Raw genomic sequence first — 14,063 nt, forward strand, 5'->3', positions numbered from 1 at the left:
TGACTCCCAGCAGCCTTATGTGCCATGCTCTGTCCATATCCTGTGCCTCGTCACTTGGTTCCGCAGGCAGGGTGCTGTGAAGAATGCATACTCTCCTCTCTATCCGTTGCTGGTCAGTGAGCCAGCTGCCCTCAGTTCTGGTGCCACAGCAGACCCTGGCGGGTGAAAGGCATAACTGCAGTGCCTCTTTGACAGAATGTATTTTCTATGGAGGAAAAAATATCTGCAGGGGACATGAATTCTGCATGTGTGGAGTGGTGCAATATTCTTCCAGGAGTAGTTTACCAGCATCTTATTTCAGTTATTTAATATAACCATTAATTTGGACATTTTAAAAAAAGTACAACATGAGACCTTAAGTCCCACACTTGGGACTTGTTTAATAACATCTCAATTTCATACAATACCTGGATCCCATTAATAGATTTTATATAAAGTAGTTTCAAGTGTTCAGTGCTTTCTGAAATTATTTCAGGAGGGAAATTAAACAGATTAGTCCATTCACTGAAGCACATGTCCAAACCATCCAGTATCTTGAGTAATTGGTCATTCCAGATCTATATATTATCTTTTTGTGTGCTGCAAGAGCTCTGTCCCCCATTCTCATGACTCTCACCCTTGTTGATATAGCATAGCTTCATAGAAGTTGTAGTTGCATAAAGGGAGCATGGGGGTGGGGAGAGTTCCATGGAGTACTTTGAATGTTCATAAATCTTTGAATGTTCATAAATTCATAAAATCTTGAATTTAATGACGTTATTCTAGAGGGAAGCAGTGCAGAGAGCAGAATGTTCATAGCGCACACTGTTGATGAACAGGCAGATTACTGAATTTAGAGCCAAGTGGACCTTTTTCAGAATTGGTGGCTTTATTCCTAGGCATGATGCATTGCAATAGTCAAATTGTGAATGTGTGAACTGCTATGGCCAAATCTAAATCTTGTTGTATGATGCACAGACTTCTGCCCAGTTGTGTTTTAGAGATTTTAGCAGCCATGACTATTTGTCTAATTTGACTATTAGTATGTAAAAGTAACAAGGAGTCCAAAAAGACCCATGATGACTGAATGGCAAATTACTATGATGGAGGAGGGTAACATAGATATGGGGAATTCTTTGCAATTCTTCTTTTCCCCCATCATGCAGCCTCCATCCTGCAGCAGTTTAGTTTTAGTCAACTGTTGATAGGATTGGCAGAATTCAATTTTTTCATGTAGTTTTGGTGGATATCTGTTTTTAAGCATTTTTCTATTTTTATTGATTTTAATTTTTCAGTTGTACAATGTTATGGGTTTTAAGCATTTTTTTTTCAATTCAAATTTTCACAGATGTGGGAAAATATGGGGAGAGGTCAGACAATTTACTGACAGTAAATGCTGAGTTTCAAAAAGTTAAAGCTTTAAAACTGTTAAAGCACAAATTGTCAACATCATGTGAAAATTTACAAAGTATCCTTCAGTCTGTCAAGAATTATTTTTCTTTGCATAGCTGTAAATTTTAATTATCAATGGAAATATTTTTTGTTGGTTTGTGTGTGGTAAAATTGACATTTACCGATAAAAATCTAATCCTTCTAAGCCTCATATGGGTGCTCTTAAGCATCAAGATAGTAGGAGTTAATGCTGTTAGCATTTGATGTTAGCAAAATGTAGAGCTGGGTGTTGTCTATGTACTGCTGGCTTTTCTGCTTATGCTATTTCAAAATCTCCCCCTTCAGCTTCTTGTAGTTGTTGAATAGAGTAGGAGAGGTTTGAGCCTTGTAGGACTCCACAAGTGAAAGTTCTAGACGTAGAAGAATAGTTGCTCTTCAACCCTGTGGATTCAGTCTGAAAGGAACGGATGGAGCCATCTGAGTGTTCTGTTCATCCCTGCTTTCTCTCTGAGACACAACAGGGGTATTGATGGCCAACATGATCAAATGCCAGAGACATCCAGCAGTATAAGTAGTAGTTTGATATTTGTATCACAGTAGTGCCCAAAGGGTCCAACAAGGATCAGGCCCTCACTGTGTTAAACATATGGTTCCCTCCCCCCAAGGAGCAACCCTATGCAGAGACTCCCTTTTCAAGATAGACTAACAGAAGCAAAATGTTAATGGTATTTATCTTGTTGTTCCTATTCCCCTATCTAGGTGCTAACATGCTGAACGATTGCTAATCCAGTGTGCCTTTCTTCCATCCTGCCCATCCCGCAGAAATAAAATTGGGCTGTGTGTGTGAGAGAAGCAGCCAACCACATGATGCTTGTTTTACAGAGGTGCTTCTGTTCAAAGGATGGTCTTTCCCTCATTTTTAATGTGAAAGTTCATACTTGCAATGGCTCCTCAGCAGGATAAGTGCAATTGATAACTTTGATGAAACTTGATTTAGAATAAGTTTTAAGTGCTGGGAAACTGTGCACAAGCAGAATGTGAATTACCACACATTTTAAGCAATGTACTGAAGTGAATTAATAATTACGTCTCTATGGGTTACTGCAGCTTTCCTAGTAGTCCTTTGTGTTCTGGCAGTAAGTCTGAAGAGAAAAGCTTTATGTTCTATCTTGCTTTATTGTTCAATTATACTTGCAAAAATGGTATTGGTATTTAATCTATGGAAAATAAATGTAATTTGTGGGGGAGAAAGGCTGCTATGTTTATAGAAGTTGATTAGGACATTTTTATTGTAAATTGTGATTTATAATCCATTCCCCGGTAAATTTACGCAATAGGACTGAAATATATTGTTTAATTTCTTGTATAATTTCTTTCATAGCTGAGTGAATGTGCAATAAAAGGGACCCAAAAATGGTTTACTACTAACCTGTTAGTCTATACAAATTAAAATGAATCACTGTTAAGCTCTACCTCCCCATTCTGTTCACACCTACTCTTCTTCATACTTCCCTTGCCACTTCCATTAGTGTCCATTCTAAACCTCTTTGTAAACAATACTTCCCAAAAATGTAAAAGTTGGCCATTTAAATAGCTGGACCTTTTCTGCCATGGTTTTTTTGTTTCATTTTAATACCTAAGCTATTCTTTATAAATTGATTTATATGTTTCTGGAATTTAAAGTGTTGTGGAAACGCTAATATTTTAATCAAGAGAATAATACACTTTTTTCAAGGATGAAATTTGTTTTGTTTTACAGTAAAAGCTGTGTTATCCAGTACTTTACCAACAGAAATGCTGGTTTATAGAGCTTTCCGGATCTTCATTAAAAGTCTGGGTTATAGTCCGGTTGGTGTGGGGCAGGCAGGCTCCCTACCTGGCTCTGCGTGGCTCCCTGGAAGCGGCAACATGTCCCTGCTGCTCCTGGGTGGAGGCATGGCTAGGTGGCTTTGCGTGCTGCACTGAATCCGCAGCTCCCATTGTTGTGTTTGAAAAGCTTGTTATCAAGTGAGACAATATCTATTGCTTTCTAGGTGAAAATGCTTCAGTATAGGAATTGTACTATGCCAAAAAGATTAGTTTTGTTAATATATCAGTACATGGAGCAGATGTTCCAATTCTTTGGTTCCACTGAAAGAATTGTCTTGGACGATCTTTCCTGTTAGTTTTTAAATAATTACAATATACTCACCCTGTTCTCTGGTCTTTCATTTTGGGGATCATAGCCATATAGGGCTGGAAGGATCCTTGAGAGGTCATCCAGACCATCCCCACACTTAGGCAGGACCAAATATACCTAGACCATCTCTGACAGGTGTTTGTCTACCCTATTCATGAAAATCTCCAGTGACTGGGATTCCACAACCTCCCTGGAAAGCTTATTCAGGTGCTTAACTACCCTTGTAGTTAGAAAGTTTTTCCTAAACTACATCTCCCTTGCTGCAGGTTACCTCTTGTGCTATCTTCAGTGCACATGGAGAACTATTAATCACTGTTCTCTTTATAACCAACCTTAACATGTCTGAAGATTTATCATGTCCTCCTTCAGTCTTTTGTTTCCCCCTCACTAAACATATCCAGTTTTTAAAAACTCATTAGGTCAGGATAACATCTCTTTGATAAAGCTTCATTTCACAAACACTTCTAGAGTGCCATTTGGAACTAGCTCTCTTTAATTTATCTTTGAATATTTTACAATAGTTAGCACTTAATTAATATGAACAAAAAATAAAGGCTTACTGATTCCAATCATCGCTGGTATGTTTTTTTTTTTCTCTCTCCATTTTTGATACTTTAAGAAAATCCTCTGCAAGCTTGTGGAATGGGACAGTAACTTCTTATTCACTGCAGAGAAGCTGAAATCTATTGTACAATTCTGCAAAGCCACATGATTTGGGCTGCCGTGGGGTTGCTATTGTTAAGTTGCAAGTATCAACAGCTATGAAAAGGCATGCTTACATAGTCATTTTATAAAGGTTTTATATAAGAATATGACAGGATTTTTTCCATTAACTTTCTCGGTATAGACTGTGCCCTGGTCTGAAACCTAATGTCATATGGTGATGTGTGATTCTTTGTTGCTACTTTATCAATGACTTTTGTAGGAGTGGGCAGATTAAAACACCTCATCCAGAGAAGTGGCCCTGCTAAACTACCCAGGGAAAAAAATGCTGAGAGATCTTAAGGACTGAGGAGTTCTGGTAGGTTTTTTTTGTTTGTTTGTTTTGAGGATTGGATGGATGATGGTATTTTTCAAGGTGAGTGGTAGATTTGCTTCTCTGAAGGAGGTGTTGGTAACTTCCATTAGCCGTGAATAGTTTGATATTTATTAGCCAAGAGGGACGTTCAGTAGACTCCTTCAGCTTCAGTGAGTGTGTTGAGGCCATATACCATCAAATAGTGGCATGGTGGCTAATGCGGTCAACTCTGGTTCAGAGTTTTCTGCCTTTTAGTGGCTGGTGATTTGACCCAGTGACTGGATTATGAAGTCCAGATTGCCAGGCAGAATAACCCTGCTGGCTGTGGTTTTGCAATTGTGATGGAGGTAGAGTAGACACTTTTTTCTTTCCTTATTATGGTGGTGTACTTCTTTCAGAAACCTGTATGCTCTTGAATGGATTTGGAGTGAGTTTATCACAACTGATGTTCTCACCGGCTGCCTACGTGCTTCATCTGCTGAAGTTTCATGGTGATTTCCTCAGCATGTGTGGGGGAGGGACAGTGTAGAGCCAAGTCACAAATGGTAGTGGTGATATGCTGGAGGGTAGGATACAGAGGGACCTAGACAAATTAGAGGATTGGTCCAAAAGAAATCTGATGAGGTTCAACAAGGACATGTGCAGAGTCCTGCACTTAGGACGGAAGAATCCCATGCACCGCTACAGACTAGGGGCCGAATGGCAAGGCAGCAGTTCTGCAGAAAAGGACCTAGGAGTTACAGTGGACGAGAAGCTGGATATGAGTCAACAGTGTGCCGTTGTTGCCAAGAAGGCCAATGGCATTTTGGGCTGTATAAGTAGGGGCATTGCCAGCAGATTGAGGGACGTGATTGTTCCCCTCTATTCGACATTGGTGAGGCCTTATCTGGAGTGCTGCGTCCAGTTTTGGGCCCCACGCTACAAGAAGGATGTGGAAAGAAGGATGTGGAAAAACTGGAAAGCGTCCAGCAGAGAGCAACAAAAATGATTAGGGGACTGGAACACATGACTTATGAGGAGAGACTGAGGGAACGGGGATTGTTTAGTCTGCAGAAGAGAAGAATGAGGGGGGATTCGATAGCTGCTTTCAACTACCTGAAAGGGGGTTCCAAAGAGGATCTAGACTGTTCTCAGTGGTAGTAGATGACAGAACAAGGAGTAATGGTCTCAAGTTGCAGTGGGGGAGGTTTAGATTGGATATTAGGAAAAACTTTTTCCCTAGGAGGGTGGTGAAGCACTGGAATGCATTACCTAAGGAGGTGGTGGAATCTCCTTCCTTAGAAGTTTTTAAGGTCAGGCTTGACAAAGCCCTGGCTGGGATGATTTAGTTGGGGATTGGTCCTGCTTTGAGAAGGGGGTTGGACTAGATGACCTCCTGAGGTCCCTTCCAACCCTGATATTCTATGATATTACACTATTAGCCTTTTGACCTTGTAGTTGGGTGGTTTGCCTTTAAAACCCTTAAGCTTTCAGCACAAATTTGAAAGTTTTTTGCATGCAGACTGGCTTAAAGAGACTGAGGATGGGAGGAATTATGTTTAACTGTATTTTCTAGTTGTTAAAATAGAAGTAAAATAAGTCTTTCTGGCTTTATTTTTCAGCTGTAGCAGAAGTGAAACTTCGAGATGATCAGTATACCCTGGACCACATGCGTGCCTTTGGCATGTATAATTACCTACACCTTGATTCTTGGTACCAGGATAATGTCTACTATGTTGATCAACTTGGAAGGGTTATGAATTTATCAGTGACTCTGGTAAGAATATATTTTCTTTTTTAAAAAAAATGAGAGGTGTGGTGGGACAAGAGAAAAGAAAATGAAATATGCAAGCACAAAAAACTGAAGAGGGGAAAATCTAGGGGGAGGAGAGTGTAGAAGGGGAGTGGGGGGAATCTATAAGGGAAGTTGAGGGGGAGTTCTATGGCTTTTGTTATACGAGAGGTCAGACTAGATACCAAGATCAGAAGGGACCATGGGTAGTTTTCTATGACTTGGAGAAAGAGAAGGGTGCAAGGTAGGGTGTGGGGTTTGAAACAAAAACCAAGGAAGTGATGGGTTTCAGTGCTGTTTTCTCCCAGCTCTTCCTTTTCTGAAAAGGGTCCTCCTTTATTTTCATTCTGAAAGGGGAAGAGGAGGGTGCCTAGTGACTGGATGAAGGGAAGAAAAGAGTGGGCACCCTTTTCTAGTTGGCAAAATGATCCTCCTTAATTCTCCTTCATGTTCTTTGTTTAATTTGAAAAATCTCTTCACTGTATAAGCATAAGAAGAGAGAGATTGTGATGGGTGGGAGTTAGTGATGAGGGCATCTCTGGCATGTACAGACCAAAAACTTAATTTGGGCCAAGTAGATGGGTGAAGGACCTTTGGGTTTACTCAGTGGAATCTGAGTAAATTAGACCAGTGGTTTTCAAACTCTTTTTCTGGGGACCAGTTGAAGAAAATTCTTGATGCCCGTGACCCAACGGAGCTGGGAATGAGAGGTTTGGGTGTGGGAGGGGCTCAGGGCTGGGGCAGAAGGTTGGGGTGCAGGAGTGAGGGCTGCAGGGTGGGGCTGGGAATGAGGGGGTCAGGGCTCTGGGCTGGGGGTGCAGGCTCTGGGGTGAGGCTGGGGATGAGGGGCTTGGGGTGCAGGAAGGAGTTCCAGGTTTGGGGGGGGGCTCAGGGCTGGGGCAAGGGATTGGGGCGTGGGGTTGTGGCACGGACTTATCTCCGGCGGCTCCCAGTCAGCGGCACAGTGGGGGTGCAGAGGCAGCCTTCCCACCTGTCCTGGCACCACGGACCATGCTGCGCCCCGGAAGTGGCCAACAGCAGGTCCAGCTCCTAGGCGGAGGCACACGACCCTCACTCGCAGGCGCCGCCGCGCCCCTCCCCCCCCAGTTCCCATTGGCTGGTTCCTGGCTATTGGGAGTGCAGAGCCAGTGCTCTGGGTGGGGGCAGCGTGCAGAGCCCTGTGGGCCCCCCTGCTGGACCCGCTGCTGGCCACTTGCGGGCGCAGCATGGTGTCGAAACAGGTAAGGATTAGTGCTGACCACAGCGACCCAGTGCCTGACATGCCATGACCTAGTACTGCGTTGCGACCCGACCTTTGAAAAACACTGAATTAGACTAAACCAGAAAAGATGGTGGTTCTGTGGTTTTATATCAGCATTCTCCAGTAGTAGAATCTATGCTATATTTTGAGGCTGTTTTATCTGGATTTAGCAATTTCCATTATAAGGTAATTCTGCAAGAGGAAATACTACCTGGACACAGCGTTTCTGATAAACGTCTGGTGTTGTACTTAACAATAATTGTAATAAGCCGACATTGGGATTCATGGGGAATAGGAGAACATGTTACTGGTGATATTAACTTTTGTAAATGCCATTTTAGTATTTTTAGCTTTGGACATGTCCATCCCCTGTGAAGTAAGTCTATATTTCTCACAATTGAGGCTTATATTTAATTGGACAACCTTTACAGGTAGTGTGATGTAAGAACATGGCTGAAAATTTGTGATTTGGTGTTAAGTTTATGTTTTGATTGACTCAACACTTTTCACTTATCAATATGGATTTAAACATTTTCTTTTGTTTAGATAAACACTTTGTTCATAATTGGATCTAGTTAATTTAAACAGCAGTGCCTCATGCATTTTCTTGATTAACATTTTACGGTAAGAGGCAAAATGAAATACTGATAGATCATTCACATGATAAGATTTTCTCTGGTAGTGAATGACTCAGCAGCTAATTCTGTTTTCAAAACAGTGATAAAGTTATATAACGTGTCAGTGGAATTGTGGAACATCATTACAGCTTGAGGATTATAGAGACTATTAAGCCTATAAAATACAAATTTGTCATTCACTATTCGTTTCCTGTTCCTTTCTCATATCCCATTCCTTACTGAAATGTGGGGGTTTTCCTAGGCTATGTTTGAGTTTGAAATGAAGGCTGTTAAAGATTTTAGGAGGTGGGAGGGAATATCTAATCACTTAATTATAATCTTGTAGATGTTTAAAATCAGTGGTGATTACATATACTTTCCAATTTACCTTGATTGAAAGCAAGTTGGCTGCAATGATGAGGTTGAAGAGTGGCATTGTTAGAGACGAAAATGGAGGGGAATCCTTAGGTGACTCAAAAAAGGGGATGAGGAAGGAGATCGTCTGTCTCGCCAAAAGATTATCCAGATACCCTATTTCGCCTGTCTTCCTTCAAATGGCCTAGACAACTTCCATATTGCTTTGTCACCTTCACTTTTAGATACACAATCTTCTGCATAGTTGCTTTCAGCACCATGCAGTCTTTTCATACTCTTATCTCTGAACTCTACAGAACTTGGTTTAACCCTGCTGTCATGGATTTAAGCCACAATTACACTTAGTGGCAGTAATGAGATATCTGAACCTTTAAGACTGAGCATGCGAGTCTCCATGGCTATGCTAATCCATTTCAGTGATTGGACTGCAAAACAAATCTATGGGCTGAAAGAAACCACCACTGAGAGATTAAGTGGGTCCACAGTGGCAGCTCATAGTTAGGAGGGAACCCAGGTTGCTCATTCTGTTTAGGACTTGAAACTGGAGCATTCAAGTATGTGGATGGGTTGGTGCTCCCCTCTTTCTTGAGCTAAAAGTGTTTACCCAAAGCTACTAGGCATGAAATACCCCCATAGTAGGGCTTTGAGTGACACTCTATAAGCTGCTTTCCCCTCATAAATTGAGGCTGTAGAAGGAGTTGACAGTCTCTCCTGGAGATACAGAAACTTTACCTGTGTGTTTTGGACTTTGCCAAATCTCAGGGGACAGTCAGTATACCCAGCAGAAATGCCTGGGAGAAAGAAACCTATCCAAGGGAAGCCTTTGTAAAGAGTGGGCTTGCAACAAGGCCAATTATTTGTAGTTTTACTGTATTGCTGGGCTGAGAAAGGAAGGGTTTTATGGATCCCATCATACTGAAGTCTAACTTTTTCCTTTGTTAAAAATAGTGAAATACTCTCTCTAACTATAATTTTTTGAGCATTTAATCAAGAACATAATTGCCCTACTTCACAAGAGACAGTAGTTGTCATCTGTCATATGCAGTTAATTGAAATCATATGGATATTCTTTCATACTACAACTCACTCTGCAGAAATCCCTTGGCAACAATTAGGGAAATATCACAAAGACTCATTAATATCCTCCCATGAGTTTGTTTTTTTTTTTATTCTATTAAAGTCTGATTACTTGTCACATCCTCATATTCTAAGCAGAGAAATCACTTGTTTCATGACTATTTTGTTTGAGATGGAGAGAGAACTTTTTAAAGGTATGAAAATGAATTTGTATACAGAAACTTCAATAAGATCACTCACTATGAGCATGCTTCACCACTCATATCTATCAAATGTATATCTGTACATGATACTCATTGATATCATGTAGTTAAGGAGTGTTGCCATTGACTTAAGTGGCAATATCTATCAAAATAAAAAATGAAATGAATAAATATATTCTAAGTCCTGATTCATTTTCCAAGGGGATAGAACTTGTGTCCTTCCTTCATTACTTATCAGATTTAAAAAAAAAACAAGTAAATACTTTCTCTTCTGCTAGAGTCTACAAGATATCTACTTCTGAGGATCAAAGTGCTTTACATACATGAACAGATGTGATGGAAGTAATTGTTATAACTAGCTTACTGAAGATGCCATCCACAACTGCAGAGATGAGGACAAGGAAGTCTTTGCCACTTTTTCAGATGACAAACATAAAATGAAAAAGATGAGTGCTAATCATGATCATGTGCAATTGTTCTAAACTGCAGTGTGGTGTTCAGAACACTCTTTAAACCTAGTTGAGAGAAAAGTAACATCATCTTGGCCAAAAGCACAGTGTGGAAATGTAAAAATTCTTCCACTATCACATTCAGCTTCATGGTGGTTTAGGAGGATTGATGCCTCAGTTTCTCAGTGATATTCAGTGGAACTCTTGAGAGTATTGTACTTCTCCATTTGCATCCAAGTATCATATGTTGAGATTTGCGTTGAGGTTGAGAAGGACTTTATGTAAAATGTATATTTTATCTTGATCAACTTAACTGTGTGGGGTATTGTAGGCTGCTGTGAGCCCTGTGCGGGACTTGCAGCTGGAGGCCCTCCCTGCTGCTGGGGGCTGACAGCCTGAGCTGTGAGTCATGCGCAGGGCTCATAGCTGGAGGCTCCCCCCGCTGCCAGGGGCTGACAGCCAACAGGCAATGGAGGTAATGCAATGTCTACAAAGATACTGTATCACCCTAACTACATTGATCTAAGAGCTATGCCTCTTGCGGAGGTGGAGTTATTAGATTGGCTTAGGGGGCGACTTATGTCAGTAGGATCAATGTTGTAGTGTATGGAGTTAGGTCGACCTAACCTGTAGTGTAGACCTTATTATTCAGGTCTTATTCAGAAGTAAATTTATTTTAGTAGTTCTTTGAGTGGTTGCAGATGTGTATTCCACTCAAGTGTATGATTGCCTAGTGCACAGAGAGCTGGAGACATTTTTCTTGTAACAGGATCTGTTGGGGTGGCATGCATGCCCTATAGTCCTTTTGGCTCCTCTCAAAGCTATATAAGGTTGGCACTGCCCTGACCCCTCTCCCTACAGCTCCTTCTTACCATCTGCAGCCTGAATCAGAATTCCCTGTGTTGGTTTTCTCCTCATGGCTTTTCTTCTGCATCATAGTTTGTGGCTCAGACCTTAGTAGTATAAATTAGCAGCAGATAGGCATTGTAGTGTAGTGTTAGTTTATTATATTCGGTTTAGAGTTCATAGTTAGTTTTGTGCTGCCCACCACTGTAGGTTAAGCAGCACTCCATGGGCTTCAAATATTGCCCATCACGTGGGCTGTGACTTGCTGCTTTTTTCTCCTGTGGAACATCTCTAAAGTTGATTTGTTTGTTACAGAAGAAAACAAGAAACGTCACCACTTTTGTTCTTGGTGAGTGAGCCTGGATTGTGACCCTCCCAGTGCCTTTATGTTGGACTGAATCCAGGTTCTAATGTACGTTATCCCCAATCCATCAGATCCCACAGGTTGTTCACAAGTTGAGGCAAGACCATATCAGATTCATCCTGATTGGTCTGGCCAAGACAGTACTGTTTTTTCAGACCTCCTCAGTCTCTCTGTTCAGCTTCCTCTCCCTCTGCTCCTCCTCCCAGAGCTACTATCGCAGTAACACAGTCGAATGCTACATCCAGATTTGTGCAGAATCCACCTCACAGCATGGCTTATGAATGGTTAGATTAGGAGGAGTGGGCTTGTTTCTTTGTAGTTCAAAAGATTGTACTCAACACCAGAAAGCAATTAACAATGGTATACTTACCTGGCCAAGTGAGACAGGTTCTCCGTTTGGCCCACTTCTCATGGGATACAAAGCAAGAGCATCTTTTACACTTGAAATGCTCTGGCATTTTATTGAGTTCTCTGAGGGTGCACCTTGCTGCAATCTCTGCTCTCCATTCCTCAGCACAAGAGGGCTTGGTATTCTCCAGTCCTACGGTGGCTAGGTTTCTCAAGGGAGTCACACACTTCTATCCATTTATTAAAGACACTCCTCTTGGGACCTCACTGTATTGGTGGCGCTTATGGATCTGCTGTTTGAGCTCTTGGCTTCACCAAAGCTATGTGGTCCTCAGTGCATAGTGTTACTTGACATTATGCAGTTACTGCCACTTCCAGATATGATGTGAACTCTGATATAGCAATATTGCAGTTCTTGTTTAGACTCTGAATCCACCTTCAAGTGGTAATGCTTTGGAGCCACTTGAAAATACACATCTGCAACTGTTTGAAGAAGAAAAAATGGTTACTTATTTGTTCAGTAACTGTTGTTGTTTTAAGGTGGGAATGTAGATGTGTATTCCATGACACACGCTCTGTCCCTTCCTCGGAGTATTGAACATCCTCTTTGGTGTGAAAGAAATGAGAGGTGCTGGGGAAGCACTGCCCTTATATAGCCTTGGGAGGTGTTACAAGGAGGTGTAGGGCATCAATGCCACCCTACTGGGTTTTGCTCTGTGTGTGTGGGGGGGGGGGGGGGGGAGAGGAAGTGTTTCTGGCTGTTGGTACACTAGGTGTCCTCACACCTGAGTGGAAAACAAATCTGCATTGCATCTCCAAGAACACTTACTGAAGAACAGGTGTTTTTCATTGGAGCTTTATCCTCCTTCAGCTACAGTGAACTAAGGTCACACTACTTCTGAATGAGTGTGCCCACAGAGGTTTAGTGTACTTTAACTAATGTGTTTTCATGTCACACCTCTGGTTAATTTGTCTTAATTTTCCTGGCTGTCCCCATGTAGACAAGCCCTTACAGAAGCAATTGAAGGAGGCTTGGGAGGCACTTGACAGAATAGAAGCAGACACTACTGTTCCAGTCTCAGTGGAAATCTGGTTTAATCTAATTAATAGCAAGGATATAGAACTACGTGAGGACAAAATCTAAAAATCTGAGAAGCTGTGGAATCTTTTTTAATCATTTAGGGCTTGTCTACACGGTGCATTAGTATGCACAAGCTAAGGTGTAAATTGTAGTGCACGCCAGTGTGTAGTGTACTAACTATTTATGTGAGACTATATCAGCACTCACTAAAGAACTTCTAGTGTTCACAGGGTTTAACAGGGTTCACACAGACAATTAGCGTGCAAAAAGATGGTGCACACTGGAATTTACACCCCAGTTGTCGCTTACTAATGCACTGTAAATAAGCCTTTATCCAACAAGACTGATCCCAAATACACAGGTCATAGGTGGACCAGAACAGGAAGAAGAGCAGTATTGTCAAGTCTCATGATTTTACTGAGAATCTTGCAGTATTTACTGTATTTTTCTTGAGGCCCAGCTCCTGAAGATGGCATTACATGAGAATCTTGACTCTCATAAACAAACTAGGGAAATACAATCTAGCTGGAGCTACTATAAGGTTGATGCATAACTGGTTGGAAAAATGTTCCTAGAGAGTAGTTATCAGTGGTTCACAGTCAAGCTGGAAGTGACTGTGGTTCACAGTCAAGCTGATCAAATGAGATCCCGCAGGGATCAGTTCTGGGTCTGGTTCTGTTCAGTATCATATCTTCACCAATGATTTAGATAATGGCATAGAGAGTACACTTATAAAGTTTGCAGATGATACCAAGATGGGAGGAGTTGCAAGTGCTTTGGAGGATAGGATTATAATTCAAAAAGATCTGACAAGCTGGAGAAAGGGTCTGAAATAAATAGGATGAAATTCGATAAGGACAAATGCAAAGTTCTCCACTTAGGAAGGAACAATCCGTTGCACACATACAAAATGGGAAATGACTGCCTAGGAAGGAGTTTTGTGGAAAGGGATCTGGGGGTCATAGTGGATCACAAGCTAAATGAGTCAACAGTGTAACACTTCCAAAAAAAAGTGAACATCATACATCTCAGAATTAGCAGGAGTGTAGTAAGCAAGACACAAGAAGTAATTCTTCCACTCTGTGCTGATTAGGCCTCACCTG

General features: G+C 41.4%; 1 protein-coding gene across 2 annotated transcripts in view; it reads left to right on the forward strand.

The window, feature by feature from the left end:
• The window catches only part of NUDCD1 (NudC domain containing 1), a 149,799-nt gene that overhangs the window by 7,427 nt on the left and 128,309 nt on the right, over window positions 1-14,063 (forward strand). For both annotated transcript variants that reach the window (XM_073330307.1, XM_073330308.1), the window contains exon 2: window positions 6,170-6,324. In XM_073330307.1, the coding sequence (XP_073186408.1) occupies window positions 6,170-6,324 (155 nt within the window). The remainder of the gene's footprint in view (window positions 1-6,169; window positions 6,325-14,063) is intronic.

Source organism: Lepidochelys kempii, chromosome 2 (assembly GCF_965140265.1).
Source record: "Lepidochelys kempii isolate rLepKem1 chromosome 2, rLepKem1.hap2, whole genome shotgun sequence".
Lineage (NCBI taxonomy): Eukaryota > Metazoa > Chordata > Testudines > Cheloniidae > Lepidochelys > Lepidochelys kempii.